The sequence below is a fragment of the Drosophila serrata genome, unplaced genomic scaffold, assembly GCF_035046125.1.
Source record: "Drosophila serrata isolate PLE 108 unplaced genomic scaffold, ASM3504612v1 contig_217, whole genome shotgun sequence".
In the NCBI taxonomy this organism is placed as follows: Eukaryota; Metazoa; Arthropoda; class Insecta; order Diptera; family Drosophilidae; genus Drosophila; species Drosophila serrata.
This window is the reverse complement of record NW_028257115.1, coordinates 2,967,125-2,983,950: the sequence shown is the minus strand read 5'-3', so window position 1 is coordinate 2,983,950 and position 16,826 is coordinate 2,967,125. Positions and strand designations below refer to the sequence as shown.

The 16,826-nt window shown below is 33.8% G+C and overlaps 1 protein-coding gene across 2 annotated transcripts in view; it reads left to right on the top strand.

Annotated features, from left to right (window-relative positions):
• Window positions 1–16,826, top strand: part of unc-13-4A (BAI1 associated protein 3) — a 74,017-nt gene that overhangs the window by 45,336 nt on the left and 11,855 nt on the right. For both annotated transcript variants that reach the window (XM_086829751.1, XM_086829750.1), the window contains 2 exons: window positions 11,919–12,174; window positions 15,052–15,295. In XM_086829751.1, the coding sequence (XP_086685877.1) occupies window positions 11,919–12,174; window positions 15,052–15,295 (500 nt within the window). The remainder of the gene's footprint in view (window positions 1–11,918; window positions 12,175–15,051; window positions 15,296–16,826) is intronic.

Sequence of the window (16,826 nt, the reverse complement as noted above, 5' to 3'; positions counted from 1 at the left end):
GATCAAGAATATATATGGTTTATAGGGTCGGAAATGACTCCTTCGATGTGTTTTAAGCTTCTGACTGAAATGAGAATCCCTGTTTTGGGTACAAAAAAAATATGGGAACAGTCTTTCCAAAGTCCAAATATCAATACTCTTGTGTCGTTTAGAAATTTGTTGCCTTTTCCGAATCTATTCTATTGTTCTATTTATCATTATTGCATTTGAATATAATATTTTGTATTGCTGAACTATTTTGTAGATAAATTCAAACAAAAACAATATAATTGGTATGGATTTTATTGGTGTTTTTTAATACGAAAAATTTTGCGGCAAATCAAATTTTAAAAAACTCATAACTCAGCCAAAAATGCATGAAATTCAATTCGGAAAGCTTTTCTGTGCTAGTTTTTACTAGGTTAACAAATCTGCATACTTAGTTGAAAATGTTAAAATTCTCAATTTTTGGCCAATTTTTGCAAATTTTAATGATGTAACCCCTTATCATTTTTTCAATTTTTGGCCAAATTTAAAAAAAAATTTGTTTTGTCCGGAGTAATCTAGATCGACGCAGTTTTTTGTGCTGATCAAGAATATATATGGTTTATAGGGTCGGAAATGACTCCTTCGATGTGTTTTAAGCTTCTGACTGAAATGAGAATCCCTGTTTTGGGTACAAAAAAAATATGGGAACAGTCTTTCCAAAGTCCAAATATCAATACTCTTGTGTCGTTTAGAAATTAGTTGCCTTTTCCGAATCTATTCTATTGTTCTATTCATCATTATTGCATTTAAATATAATATTTTGTATTGCAGAACTATTTTGTAGATAAATTCAAACAAAAACAGTATAATTGGAATGGATTTTATTGGTATTTTTTAATATGAAAAATTTTGCGACAAATCAAATTTAAAAAAACTCATAACTCAGCCAAAAATGCATGAAATTCAATTCGGAAAGCTGTTCTGTGCTAGTTTTTACTAGGTTAACAAATCTGCATACTTAGTTGAAAATGTTAAAATTCTCAATTTTTGGCCAATTTTTGCAAATTTTAATGATGTAACCCCTTATCATTTTTTCAATTTTTGGCCAAATTTAAAAAAAAATTTGTTTTGTCCGGAGTAATCTAGATCGACGCAGTTTTTTGTGCTGATCAAGAATATATATGGTTTATAGGGTCGGAAATGACTCCTTCGATGTGTTTTAAGCTTCTGGCTGAAATGAGAATCCCTGTTTTGGGTACAAAAAAAATATGGGAACAGTCTTTCCAAAGTCCAAATATCAATACTCTTGTGTCGTTTAGAAATTTGTTGCCTTTTCCGAATCTATTCTATTGTTCTATTTATCATTATTGCATTTGAATATAATATTTTGTATTGCTGAACTATTTTGTAGATAAATTCAAACAAAAACAATATAATTGGTATGGATTTTATTGGTGTTTTTTAATACGAAAAATTTTGCGGCAAATCAAATTTTAAAAAACTCATAACTCAGCCAAAAATGCATGAAATTCAATTCGGAAAGCTTTTCTGTGCTAGTTTTTACTAGGTTAACAAATCTGCATACTTAGTTGAAAATGTTAAAATTCTCAATTTTTGGCCAATTTTTGCAAATTTTAATGATGTAACCCCTTATCATTTTTTCAATTTTTGGCCAAATTTAAAAAAAAATTTGTTTTGTCCGGAGTAATCTAGATCGACGCAGTTTTTTGTGCTGATCAAGAATATATATGGTTTATAGGGTCGGAAATGACTCCTTCGATGTGTTTTAAGCTTCTGACTGAAATGAGAATCCCTGTTTTGGGTACAAAAAAAATATGGGAACAGTCTTTCCAAAGTCCAAATATCAATACTCTTGTGTCGTTTAGAAATTTGTTGCCTTTTCCGAATCTATTCTATTGTTCTATTCATCATTATTGCATTTAAATATAATATTTTGTATTGCAGAACTATTTTGTAGATAAATTCAAACAAAAACAGTATAATTGGAATGGATTTTATTGGTATTTTTTAATACGAAAAATTTTGCGGCAAATCAAATTTTAAAAAACTCATAACTCAGCCAAAAATGCATGAAATTCAATTCGGAAAGCTTTTCTGTGCTAGTTTTTACTAGGTTAACAAATCTGCATACTTAGTTGAAAATGTTAAAATTCTCAATTTTTGGCCAATTTTTGCAAATTTTAATGATGTAACCCCTTATCATTTTTTCAATTTTTGGCCAAATTTAAAAAAAAATTTGTTTTGTCCGGAGTAATCTAGATCGACGCAGTTTTTTGTGCTGATCAAGAATATATATGGTTTATAGGGTCGGAAATGACTCCTTCGATGTGTTTTAAGCTTCTGGCTGAAATGAGAATCCCTGTTTTGGGTACAAAAAAAATATGGGAACAGTCTTTCCAAAGTCCAAATATCAATACTCTTGTGTCGTTTAGAAATTTGTTGCCTTTTCCGAATCTATTCTATTGTTCTATTTATCATTATTGCATTTGAATATAATATTTTGTATTGCTGAACTATTTTGTAGATAAATTCAAACAAAAACAATATAATTGGTATGGATTTTATTGGTGTTTTTTAATACGAAAAATTTTGCGGCAAATCAAATTTTAAAAAACTCATAACTCAGCCAAAAATGCATGAAATTCAATTCGGAAAGCTTTTCTGTGCTAGTTTTTACTAGGTTAACAAATCTGCATACTTAGTTGAAAATGTTAAAATTCTCAATTTTTGGCCAATTTTTGCAAATTTTAATGATGTAACCCCTTATCATTTTTTCAATTTTTGGCCAAATTTAAAAAAAAATTTGTTTTGTCCGGAGTAATCTAGATGGACGCAGTTTTTTGTGCTGATCAAGAATATATATGGTTTATAGGGTCGGAAATGACTCCTTCGATGTGTTTTAAGCTTCTGACTGAAATGAGAATCCCTGTTTTGGGTACAAAAAAAATATGGGAACAGTCTTTCCAAAGTCCAAATATCAATACTCTTGTGTCGTTTAGAAATTTGTTGCCTTTTCCGAATCTATTCTATTGTTCTATTTATCATTATTGCATTTGAATATAATATTTTGTATTGCAGAACTATTTTGTAGATAAATTCAAACAAAAACAATATAATTGGTATGGATTTTATTGGTGTTTTTTAATACGAAAAATTTTGCGGCAAATCAAATTTAAAAAAACTCATAACTCAGCCAAAAATGCATGAAATTCAATTCGGAAAGCTGTTCTGTGCTAGTTTTTACTAGGTTAACAAATCTGCATACTTAGTTGAAAATGTTAAAATTCTCAATTTTCGGCCAATTTTTGCAAATTTTAATGATGTAACCCCTTATCATTTTTTCAATTTTTGGCCAAATTTAAAAAAAAATTTGTTTTGTCCGGAGTAATCTAGATCGACGCAGTTTTTTGTGCTGATCAAGAATATTTATGGTTTATAGGGTCGGAAATGACTCCTTCGATGTGTTTTAAGCTTCTGACTGAAATGAGAATCCCTGTTTTGGGTACAAAAAAATATGGGAACAGTCTTTCCAAAGTCCAAATATCAATACTCTTGTGTCGTTTAGAAATTTGTTGCCTTTTCCGAATCTATTCTATTGTTCTATTTATCATTATTGCATTTGAATATAATATTTTGTATTGCTGAACTATTTTGTAGATAAATTCAAACAAAAACAATATAATTGCTATGGATTTTATTGGTGTTTTTTAATACGAAAAATTTTGCGGCAAATCAAATTTTAAAAAACTCATAACTCAGCCAAAAATGCATGAAATTCAATTCGGAAAGCTGTTCTGTGCTAGTTTTTACTAGGTTAACAAATCTGCATACTTAGTTGAAAATGTTAAAATTCTCAATTTTTGGCCAATTTTTGCAAATTTTAATGATGTAACCCCTTATCATTTTTTCAATTTTTGGCCAAATTTAAAAAAAAATTTGTTTTGTCCGGACTAATCTAGATCGACGCAGTTTTTTGTGCTGATCAAGAATATATATGGTTTATAGGGTCGGAAATGACTCCTTCGATGTGTTTTAAGCTTCTGGCTGAAATGAGAATCCCTGTTTTGGGTACAAAAAAAATATGGGAACAGTCTTTCCAAAGTCCAAATATCAATACTCTTGTGTCGTTTAGAAATTTGTTGCCTTTTCCGAATCTATTCTATTGTTCTATTTATCATTATTGCATTTGAATATAATATTTTGTATTGCAGAACTATTTTGTAGATAAATTCAAACAAAAACAATATAATTGGTATGGATTTTATTGGTGTTTTTTAATACGAAAAATTTTGCGGCAAATCAAATTTTAAAAAACTCATAACTCAGCCAAAAATGCATGAAATTCAATTCGGAAAGCTTTTCTGTGCTAGTTTTTACTAGGTTAACAAATCTGCATACTTAGTTGAAAATGTTAAAATTCTCAATTTTTGGCCAATTTTTGCAAATTTTAATGATGTAACCCCTTATAATTTTTTCAATTTTTGGCCAAATTTAAAAAAAAAATTGTTTTGTCCGGAGTAATCTAGATCGACGCAGTTTTTTGTGCTGATCAAGAATATATATGGTTTATAGGGTCGGAAATGACTCCTTCGATGTGTTTTAAGCTTCTGACTGAAATGAGAATCCCTGTTTTGGGTACAAAAAAATATGGGAACAGTCTTTCCAAAGTCCAAATATCAATACTCTTGTGTCGTTTAGAAATTTGTTGCCTTTTCCGAATCTATTCTATTGTTCTATTTATCATTATTGCATTTGAATATAATATTTTGTATTGCTGAACTATTTTGTAGATAAATTCAAACAAAAACAATATAATTGGTATGGATTTTATTGGTATTTTTTAATACGAAAAATTTTGCGGCAAATCAAATTTTAAAAAACTCATAACTCAGCCAAAAATGCATGAAATTCAATTCGGAAAGCTTTTCTGTGCTAGTTTTTACTAGGTTAACAAATCTGCATACTTAGTTTAAAATTTTAAAATTCTCAATTTGTGGCCAATTTTTGCAAATTTTAATGATGTAACCCCTTATCATTTTTTCAATTTTTGGCCAAATTTAAAAAAAAATTTGTTTTGCCCGGAGTAATCTAGATCGACGCAGTTTTTTGTGCTGATCAAGAATATATATGGTTTATAGGGTCGGAAATGACTCCTTCGATGTGTTTTAAGCTTCTGACTGAAATGAGAATCCCTTTTTTGGGTACAAAAAAAATATGGGAACAGTCTTTCCAAAGTCCAAATATAAATACTCTTGTGTCGTTTAGAAATTAGTTGCCTTTTCCGAATCTATTCTATTGTTCTATTCATCATTATTGCATTTAAATATAATATTTTGTATTGCAGAACTATTTTGTAGATAAATTCAAACAAAAACAGTATAATTGGTATGGATTTTATTGGTATTTTTTAATATGAAAAATTTTGCGACAAATCAAATTTAAAAAAACTCATAACTCAGCCAAAAATGCATGAAATTCAATTCGGAAAGCTGTTCTGTGCTAGTTTTTACTAGGTTAACAAATCTGCATACTTAGTTGAAAATGTTAAAATTCTCAATTTTTGGCCAATTTTTGCAAATTTTATCATTTTTTCAATTTTTGGCCAAATTTAAAAAAAAATTTGTTTTGTCCGGAGTAATCTAGATCGACGCAGTTTTTTGTGCTGATCAAGAATATATATGGTTTATAGGGTCGGAAATGACTCCTTCGATGTGTTTTAAGCTTCTGGCTGAAATGAGAATCCCTGTTTTGGGTACAAAAAAAATATGGGAACAGTCTTTCCAAAGTCCAAATATCAATACTCTTGTGTCGTTTAGAAATTTGTTGCCTTTTCCGAATCTATTCTATTGTTCTATTTATCATTATTGCATTTGAATATAATATTTTGTATTGCAGAACTATTTTGTAGATAAATTCAAACAAAAACAATATAATTGGTATGGATTTTATTGGTGTTTTTTAATACGAAAAATTTTGCGGCAAATCAAATTTTAAAAAACTCATAACTCAGCCAAAAATGCATGAAATTCAATTCGGAAAGCTTTTCTGTGCTAGTTTTTACTAGGTTAACAAATCTGCATACTTAGTTGAAAATGTTAAAATTCTCAATTTTTGGCCAATTTTTGCAAATTTTAATGATGTAACCCCTTATCATTTTTTCAATTTTTGGCCAAATTTAAAAAAAAATTTGTTTTGTCCGGAGTAATCTAGATCGACGCAGTTTTTTGTGCTGATCAAGAATATATATGGTTTATAGGGTCGGAAATGACTCCTTCGATGTGTTTTAAGCTTCTGACTGAAATGAGAATCCCTGTTTTGGGTACAAAAAAAATATGGGAACAGTCTTTCCAAAGTCCAAATATCAATACTCTTGTGTCGTTTAGAAATTTGTTGCCTTTTCCGAATCTATTCTATTGTTCTATTTATCATTATTGCATTTGAATATAATATTTTGTATTGCTGAACTATTTTGTAGATAAATTCAAACAAAAACAATATAATTGGTATGGATTTTATTGGTATTTTTTAATACGAAAAATTTTGCGGCAAATCAAATTTTAAAAAACTCATAACTCAGCCAAAAATGCATGAAATTCAATTCGGAAAGCTTTTCTGTGCTAGTTTTTACTAGGTTAACAAATCTGCATACTTAGTTTAAAATTTTAAAATTCTCAATTTGTGGCCAATTTTTGCAAATTTTAATGATGTAACCCCTTATCATTTTTTCAATTTTTGGCCAAATTTAAAAAAAAATTTGTTTTGCCCGGAGTAATCTAGATCGACGCAGTTTTTTGTGCTGATCAAGAATATATATGGTTTATAGGGTCGGAAATGACTCCTTCGATGTGTTTTAAGCTTCTGACTGAAATGAGAATCAATTTTTTGGGTACAAAAAAAATATGGGAACAGTCTTTCCAAAGTCCAAATATCAATACTCTTGTGTCGTTTAGAAATTTGTTGCCTTTTCCGAATCTATTCTATTGTTCTATTTATCATTATTGCATTTGAATATAATATTTTGTATTGCTGAACTATTTTGTAGATAAATTCAAACAAAAACAATATAATTGGTATGGATTTTATTGGTGTTTTTTAATACGAAAAATTTTGCGGCAAATCAAATTTTAAAAAACTCATAACTCAGCCAAAAATGCATGAAATTCAATTCGGAAAGCTTTTCTGTGCTAGTTTTTACTAGGTTAACAAATCTGCATACTTAGTTGAAAATGTTAAAATTCTCAATTTGTGGCCAATTTTTGCAAATTTTAATGATGTAACCCCTTATCATTTTTTCAATTTTTGGCCAAATTTAAAAAAAAATTTGTTTTGCCCGGAGTAATCTAGATCGACGCAGTTTTTTGTGCTGATCAAGAATATATATGGTTTATAGGGTCGGAAATGACTCCTTCGATGTGTTTTAAGCTTCTGACTGAAATGAGAATCAATTTTTTGGGTACAAAAAAAATATGGGAACAGTCTTTCCAAAGTCCAAATATAAATACTCTTGTGTCGTTTAGAAATTAGTTGCCTTTTCCGAATCTATTCTATTGTTCTATTCATCATTATTGCATTTAAATATAATATTTTGTATTGCAGAACTATTTTGTAGATAAATTCAAACAAAAACAATATAATTGGTATGGATTTTATTGGTGTTTTTTAATACGAAAAATTTTGCGGCAAATCAAATTTTAAAAAACTCATAACTCAGCCAAAAATGCATGAAATTCAATTCGGAAAGCTTTTCTGTGCTAGTTTTAACTAGGTTAACAAATCTGCATACTTAGTTTAAAATGTTAAAATTCTCAATTTTTGGCCAATTTTTGCAAATTTTAATGATGTAACCCCTTATCATTTTTTCAATTTTTGGCCAAATTTAAAAAAAAATTTGTTTTGTCCGGAGTAAGCTAGATCGACGCAGTTTTTTGTGCTGATCAAGAATATATATGGTTTATAGGGTCGGAAATGACTCCTTCGATGTGTTTTAAGCTTCTGACTGAAATGAGAATCCCTGTTTTGGGTACAAAAAAAATATGGGAACAGTCTTTCCAAAGTCCAAATATCAATACTCTTGTGTCGTTTAGAAATTTGTTGCCTTTTCCGAATCTATTCTATTGTTCTATTCATCATTATTGCATTTAAATATAATATTTTGTATTGCAGAACTATTTTGTAGATAAATTCAAACAAAAACAATATAATTGGTATGGATTTTATTGGTGTTTTTTAATACGAAAAATTTTGCGGCAAATCAAATTTTAAAAAACTCATAACTCAGCCAAAAATGCATGAAAATTAATTCGGAAAGCTTTTCTGTGCTAGTTTTTACTAGGTTAACAAATCTGCATACTTAGTTTAAAATGTTAAAATTCTCAATTTTTGGCCAATTTTTGCAAATTTTAATGATGTAACAACCCCTTATCATTTTTTCAATTTTTGGCCAAGTTAAAAAAAAAATGTGTTTTGTCCGGAGTAATCTAGTTCGACGCAGTTTTTTGTGCTGATCAAGAATATATATGGTTTATATGGTTGGAAATGACTCCTTCGATGTGTTTTAAGCTTCTGACTGAAATGAGAATCCCTGTTTTGGGTACAAAAAAAATATGGGAACAGTCTTTCCAAAGTCCAAATATCAATACTCTTGTGTCGTTTAGAAATTTGTTGCCTTTTTCGAATCTATTATATTGTTCTATTCATCATTTTTGCATTTAAATATAATATTTTGTATTGCAGAACTATTTTGTAGATAAATTCAAACAAAAACAATATAATTGGTATGGATTTTATTGGTATTTTTTAATATGAAAAATTTTGCGACAAATCAAATTTAAAAAAACTCATAACTCAGCCAAAAATGCATGAAATTCAATTCGGAAAGCTGTTCTGTGCTAGTTTTTACTAGGTTAACAAATCTGCATACTTAGTTGAAAATGTTAAAATTCTCCATTTTTGGCCAATTTTTGCAAATTTTAATGATGTAACCCCTTATCATTTTTTCAATTTTTGGCCAAATTTAAAAAAAAATTTGTTTTGTCCGGAGTAATCTAGATCGACGCAGTTTTTTGTGCTGATCAAGAATATATATGGTTTATAGGGTCGGAAATGACTCCTTCGATGTGTTTTAAGCTTCTGGCTGAAATGAGAATCCCTGTTTTGGGTACAAAAAAAATATGGGAACAGTCTTTCCAAATCCAAATATCAATACTCTTGTGTCGTTTAGAAATTTGTTGCCTTTTCCGAATCTATTCTATTGTTCTATTTATCATTATTGCATTTGAATATAATATTTTGCATTGCAGAACTATTTTTTTTCCGAATTAATTTTCATGCATTTTTGGCTGAGTTATGTGTTTTTTAAAATTTGATTTGTCGCAAAATTTTTTGTATTAAAAAATACCAATAAAATCCATACCAATTATATTGTTTTTTATTTGTTAACCTAGTAAAAACTAGCACAGAACAGCTTTCCGAATTGAATTTCATGCATTTTTGGCTGAGTTATGAGTTATTTAAATTTTGATTTGTCACAAAATTTTTCGTATTAAAAAATTCCAATAAAATCCATACCAAGTATACTGTTTTTGTTTGAAATAATAATTTATCATTCATTAATTAATATTAATGAATTATAAAACAGGATTTTAAACTTAAGTTTCCTTGCCTTAAGGTTTCCAATCAAAAAAGGAGTTTAACTAGCAACGCAAGTGAATTCACGGTAGCATATTAAGTATATAGATCCTTGAATATTTATTATGTTTAATTTTATATTTTATTTTGTATAAGATTATATTTTTTACTATGTAAAAAGCATTGGCTTGTTAAACGCTTTGCCAAAGGTCACGTTCTTTGGCAACGAACCTGGTTGGCATGAATCCCTAAATAGCCTTGGCTCTAATTAAGTTGCTAATGGAGTTTTCCTATGTGGTTTTTAGCCCAGTACTCACTAGGGGCCACAATGGATAAACAAGGGTATAAGTGCATAAAAAAAGTAAGAATCACCTTTAAGTTAAGTTCAACTTTCACTCTCTATCGGCAGTGCCATAACTTGGCCAAAAAAGAATTTGTTTGCGTATGCGTGCCACAGCAATGGTAAACATGGAAAAGTTTATTGAATCCGCCAGACGTTATCGTCATCGGGTCTCAATATGAAAATTACATTACATGTTTTGCCAGCCACCAAATGCGCCCAAAGTTTCCCAATCGCCGAATATATATTATATATTGTGTTGAGCAACGCCTCTCGCATATGGATCAACAAATGTGCAGAAGAAACCACATCAGCAGCGACGAAGTGTCGCGTCTGGGTTGGGGTTTGTTGGGTTATTATAGGGGGGAACACTGGAAAATAATATATTTTTAAAATTTTTAGCTAAAAATAGATTTATATAAACCAATTTATTTTACTTAATAGCTTTAAAATTGAAGAATTATTATTTAAACAAGATATAAGCATGCGGATACTTAAAATAAGGCAAAATGAAAACTTTATTTTAATTTACTTTAATATATGCCGAATTATTTAGGGAACTTTTTATAATTATTCAGGAACTGAAAAATTTAACTAGATTTTCTTACAGTGCAATCAGTGCCAACGAAGCGAAAGCAATCAGCATGCATATGTGACTTCTTGTGCGGCTTCGTTTCCGCTTTGGCTCCGCTTGGCTATGCAAAACTTGTTTGCCGAGCTAAACGATGTTCGAGGTTGTTGTTTCTGTCCTAGTTGGCAAATGCAAACACATTTAAATGTCAAGACGCAGCAGCAGAAGTAGCAGGAGCTGCGTGTCCTGGCCACAAACCGCCGGGATCTTGTGTGAGCTAAACTTTTCAGCATTCTAGCTTTCTGCCATCGCCATCGCTCTCGCCATCGCCTTTTGCCAACGACATTGACTTGGCATTTGGCTGGGACTTTGATTCACCGACGTCTGCAGCATTTGAATCAAAATTGAAATTGGCTTATCTTGTTGCAAGAGCCACGAACGAGCGGTTTTCTTGGCCAGCGCGGTGGGGGAAGCTTTTCCGGAAAGCCATCAATGTGTAAGCGTTTTTACCCATGTACACGGTAGGGTCCAGTGCAGTCCAACTTTGACTTTCCGCTTTGTAAGCACACATTTTAAACAGAAATTTTCGTGCATACTCGTTTGTGTACATGTATTTTTTTCTGGCTTCCAGCGGCTGCTCGGTGGCCGAAGAAGCTTTCTTTTCGAAGCCGCAGTAATGGTTAGCTATTTCCATTCCAAAAAAGCACCGAACCGCATGCACTCCGTGTGGGGCTTCTGTGCCAGAGTCTGCCACTGAAGCTATAGTCCGGGACTCGGTCTAGGAGCTGGGCCCGTGGCAGGAGGAGCCGCAGGAGCCACACAGATGCATGTCAAGGCTGCGGGATGCGGTTACCTTGAGCATGGGCCACTGCACCACATGGCACAAGGCGTCGGCACCACATTGACTTTGACTGGGCTCATTTGCCACCTGGCTTTCGTTGAAAACCATCACCTGCCACCCCCACCTGTTCTCCACAGAAATTTGCATGTTATGGGAAATAATGGGGCATACGGCTCTGGGGCTATATATATACCTTTCAAGAACCAACTTTTGTGAATTTTAAATTTTCCTAGGAGAGGAAAATGCATTTGTTTCTTTGGATACCAAAAATGGACTCCATTGACCATGGGAAAACTCCTTTCATTCGTGAAAAACTCACTTGACAGTCCATGGAGTTTGATATTTAATATATTATGTTAGGATTATCAAAAGGTATAGTTTAATTTTGTATACAAAAATAGTATATTTATTTCATCTAAATAATTCTTAAAATTGTAATATTATATTTATAAGAATCATTAATACAGTTTTATAGAATTTGTTCTTTTAATTAAGCCTTGACCCTTTTTAAACCGATTTCTTACTTACCCCTTTTTTGGTGTCCACCACAGGTTACCCGAAAATTGCAGGTGCGGGCGGCAACCCCGGATCCGGGAGCTCTTCCACATCCGCCTCTGGCGGTGGTGGCGGCACACCCCAGTCGCGTCGCCAATCCAGGGCTCTGGAATGCCTCGCTCCGCCGCGTACTGGATCCTTCCGGCAGCGCAACTCGCCGCTCCATCAGCCGGATCCGCCACCCCGTCCGCCGCTGGCCTTTTGCAAGCGCCGGCTGAGCTGGCCCGAAGTGGACCCGCGCTCCAATTCCGGGTAAGTTCCTTAATGCATAGCTGATGATGTGCGAATGGATTTGGCAAATTTAGGACTTGTCTGACGGGGAATCGGGGGCATAACTCATCTTTGTTTGTTCGCGGTAATTAACCCGCAGATGGAAATGCTAATACGGAGGAAGGTATTCGAATGTGAAATGCATAAATTAGGGCACGGGGGCGTAATGAGCTTCTCCAGGGATTTCACGGCTTCCTGGCACCGACGATGTAAATAAACCAAGTGCGGACTTAAAGTCACGACATGGGGGATATCTAAAATAAATTATTTACCAATTAATTAATGTACTTCAATTTCAGTTGTGCTCTCGATTTGTTTTCTGAAACTTTACCGCTCGACCTTCATAATTATGTAATTACAAAAGTTCTTTCAGTTAGTTCGGCGCTGAAATTTCCAAAGAAAGTTTCGCACCCATGGCAACTTTGGATGCGGGCAGAACCTTTGAGTGTCGAAAAGTTTTTCGGAAATACCCAGGTCACACACTGAGAAAAGCGAATTGTGTTTGAAAAAATGTGACAAAATTTGATAGAATGATTTTCGAAGAAAATCGTAGTAGCCCTTGACATTTATTTCTAATTAAATCATATAAAAGCCAACGGCTCAGAGCCATACAGACAGTCTTTGCCCCGAAGTCATGGAATCATGACTTCTTTCTAATCGTTTTTTTTATATTTTTTCTTATTTCATTTCACGTGATTATATTTGACCTATTTTTTTGGTAATTATTTCTTCACGATTGGAGTATATGTTCAGTCTCGGCCTTTCATGATTCTTTTGAATTTAATTTAATTAATTTAGTTACGCCAGAGGAGATTGGTTACACAAATAATCTTGCATTTTTCTGTCAAAATAAAAATGTGACTTTTATGTTTGAACACCTGAGCATTGAACAACATTTTGCATTATTTTAAAGACCTTGGGACCGTTAATGATATCGGTAGGAACATGTAGATACATAAAGTATAGATTCGCCGTCTTGTGCAGCCCGTTTGTTTGCCTCTCAGGAATTAAATTTAATTCATTTTAATGTAATTACGCCCGAAATATTAAGTTTTAAGATGTGTGGTACATTAATCTCTCGTGGGTCGTTCTCATTTTCTTTTTGACAAAATATATATTTTATTATTATTTATTTTACCTATTCTGTCAACTCTTGGATTGACTGTTCATTGATCAGCAATGGGGAAAGCGGCAGTTCCCAATAGGTAACAAAAGTTATTTACCAGTTGATAGTCAAACTGAAAATGATTTAGCTTATCAAAAGTGTAATTGATGTACGAAATTTCATATTGTATGCATTAACTCCTAATTGCCACAAAATTGGTTTGTCACCGCAGCCATTAAATTTTAGCATACGATAACGCATGGCATCCTGGGGGAAAATAATTATAATTTATTAAAGCCGCATTTATAATTTGTAACCAGTTTAATATAAATATACAGTTTATTAAATACTAATATTCCCGAATGGAGACAATAAGGTGGTGACTATATCTCACGATAAGTTAAAGTTTACGCTGATTCGCATGAAAAATAAAAACCAATCATAATTTTATGCCATAAAGTTCGAATGAAAATAAAAACTTTTCACGCACGAAAATTGTTTACCTTGAAGTTAAATACAAAATAAATATTTGCGACAAAATAAATACCAAAAAACAAAAGTTCGGGAAAAACTTTTGGCAGAGCCACAGGAAAATACAAAAAAAAAAAAACCAAGACAGGAGAAATTGTGAAAAATCTTAACAATTGAAACCGAAAATTGAGTGTCTCTGGAAGCGATGAAATCACAAAGCAGACGAAAAATAAAAAGCAACACAAACATCTGGGTGAAAAAGTTTAAAATTAAATTTCTCCCCGAGCAAGTTTGGAGCTTCAAACAATGCAGTTAGTGTCCCCAAGTTGGCCACGCCCATTCTGCCCCATCATTTACGGCAATTACGTTGACCATTTTCGCACGCCTCCCACACACATATACACAAAAACAACCGGTCGCACATCAACACGGAGAGGTGTCCACGGAAAGTGTTGCCTACATTTCAGCGCAAGAGTGTCGACAGAAAGTGTTGCCTACTTTGGGGGCCGGGCAAGGCTCCAGTTTATTTTTCGCCGTAAACGTAAACGTAAAAAATCATCAACGACGGCGACAAAGTTAAGCCGCTTAGCCGTTTCCGCTGCTGAGTGGGCAAACTTTGTGCCCAACTTTTTTTCTCTTTTTTTTTTTTGGTTGTTCGCCACAGATGCTTGGCCAAGTCAGAGTGAGTGTGAGTGTGTGAGAAGCATGCAAATCAAATGATTAGGCAGCGCATATACTATCCTGACTAGCCCTAGTTAGGAAACCCATACACTCACAGAAAGTTTCAAACAAATGTGCACTGAGAGAAGAGGTTTAGATAGGGGTAAATAAATAATTAAACCATGTTGTGTAAATAATCAAGCAAAACTGAAAACCTAAATTCAAATTTCAAGACATTTCTCTCTCTGCACCAAAATGCTGAATATTTGTATACAATTAGCAGCTCAGGGTAGGCTTTAGCTTTCTGGGCATCAAGCATACGCCGAGTGGGTCCCATATCGTAGCGTTGGCAACGGGCAACGGGCAACAGGCCAAGGGTCGACCCTTATCAAAATGTTGAAATAGGTAGGACAATGTCACATTTGTATGTTGGCAACGGCATATTGACAGTGCCAATTAAAGTCAGACACCGAACTGACAGCGGCAGCAGCAGTCAATTTGAATATTCTTTGATATAGAATCGAGCAAGTCCATAAAGAGTAAACCCTCTCGCACACTGAAACTCGTTTGCCGTACACATTCACCGCCTTGATGTCCCCATTTTTGCATTTTTCGATTCGCAGGGTTCAGGAAACGGATGGCTCGTATTTTGAGAACTTTACATCGCTCGGCTGGAAGCGGGAGAACCGTCGCATGTCGGCCACGCGTGCCGCCGAAGCACGTGCCGAGGCTAATCCCGAGAACGAACGTGATCCGCCAGCGCCCCAGGAGGAGTCCATTGACCGCCAGGATGAGAAGGAGAAGCTGTATGCTGAGGTGCTGCATACCATTGCCAATACGGTGGGCGCCCCAGCGCCCGGCGGCCAGGTAAATCAATATTAAAGGGACGGAAAATTATGATTTTGGGACCCTCTTTTCTTGGGGATGAGGAAACTTATGCAAATAGTTGCAAATTATACAAATTAAGGCGATTTAGGGGTTACCAGAAAACCAGATACTCAGATACTCGTGCCAGAGACGACACCACCACATGATTGAAAGGCTTAATCGGAGGCATTAGGCTTTGAGACGTTTTGTAATTTGAATGATTAATGCCCTGGATTGCCCAAAGGCAAGAAAACATACTCAGGGATTCAAAGGAGCGGAGATTTTGGGACAGGCAGCAAAACTGTACCCAAGGCTGGGGCCAACCTCATTTCATTTCCGAGCTCTCAACTTGATGTTGAGGGCAGAAATTCAATTAAAAGTGTTCTCCCCCCAGCTGCTGATTGCCATTTCAAAAGGAATTTTCCAATATTTTTGCAATATTTCTGCGATGGCTGAAGCCAGCTTAACACGAGTTCATTTTTCAATTATCGTTTTTAATTTAGCTGTAAGAAAATTGTTAGACGCCCAGTGCACAACTAATGAAACTCGGACCAAGTCTTGCGAGAGAAGGAAGGCTCCTTGGGGGAAGGAGGAGGATGCTGAGGCAAGGTTACGCCGGCATAATAAAAGTTTCAACTAGTGCTAGGAAAATAACATTGCTCCTCTCCTGCTGTGATTGAGTTGAAACCGGTCAAATCTCGCGGGTCCCCGCAAAGCGGATTGAGAAATGGGAAACAGAAGCAGAAGGACCATAGGACCAGAGTGAGTTGGCCAAGTCCGCAAAGTTATTGCCTCGCCTGGTCTCTGCGGGAGACTCGGCTCTGGCTCTCTGGCCATTTTTGCATTTAATTGTAAATAATTATAAATAAATGCGATTTGCTCGGAGGGTTAAGTCCACCCTAATGGAAATTAATGAAAGCAAAAAAATAAAACTAAAATAAAAATAATAACGCGAATGCAAGGAAGGCAGTTGCAGAAACAGATGCTCCCGCCTTGAAGAGTCCTTAGTTATAATCCGGCCAAGAAGTAGTCATTAAAACGAAAAACAAACTGAGCTGAGTTGCCTTCAAGTGAGGCTCAGATTACTTTCAATTAAACTGAATTATATCGAGGTGAACTAAAAGCGCGCTAATGGGGAGCCCGCAACGCCCGCTTAATGAGTATAAACATAAGCCGAGAGAGATGGATTACAAGTACGTTCAGCTGCTAAATACATTTCAAAGCATTTCCTTAAGTTGAAATTAATTTTTATTAGCCTTTTCCTGTCATCTTTTTATTCATTCCTGCAGGCAATTATCGATTTCAAAGATTAAAATAAGCTTGATCAAATTATATTTCCAAAAATATTGCCAGTTCAACTTAATTTCACAAAGTTCATTCATAATTTTTTTGGCTGCAGCAAAAGCAATCAAATTATAATAATATCCAAGTAGTCGGGAATGCGATAAAAGCGCTACTCGAAGCGTGATCAAATCAAGCGTCGGCAGGCTAATAAATTCAAGGAAGATAAATCAATAGAGATGAGAGGAAA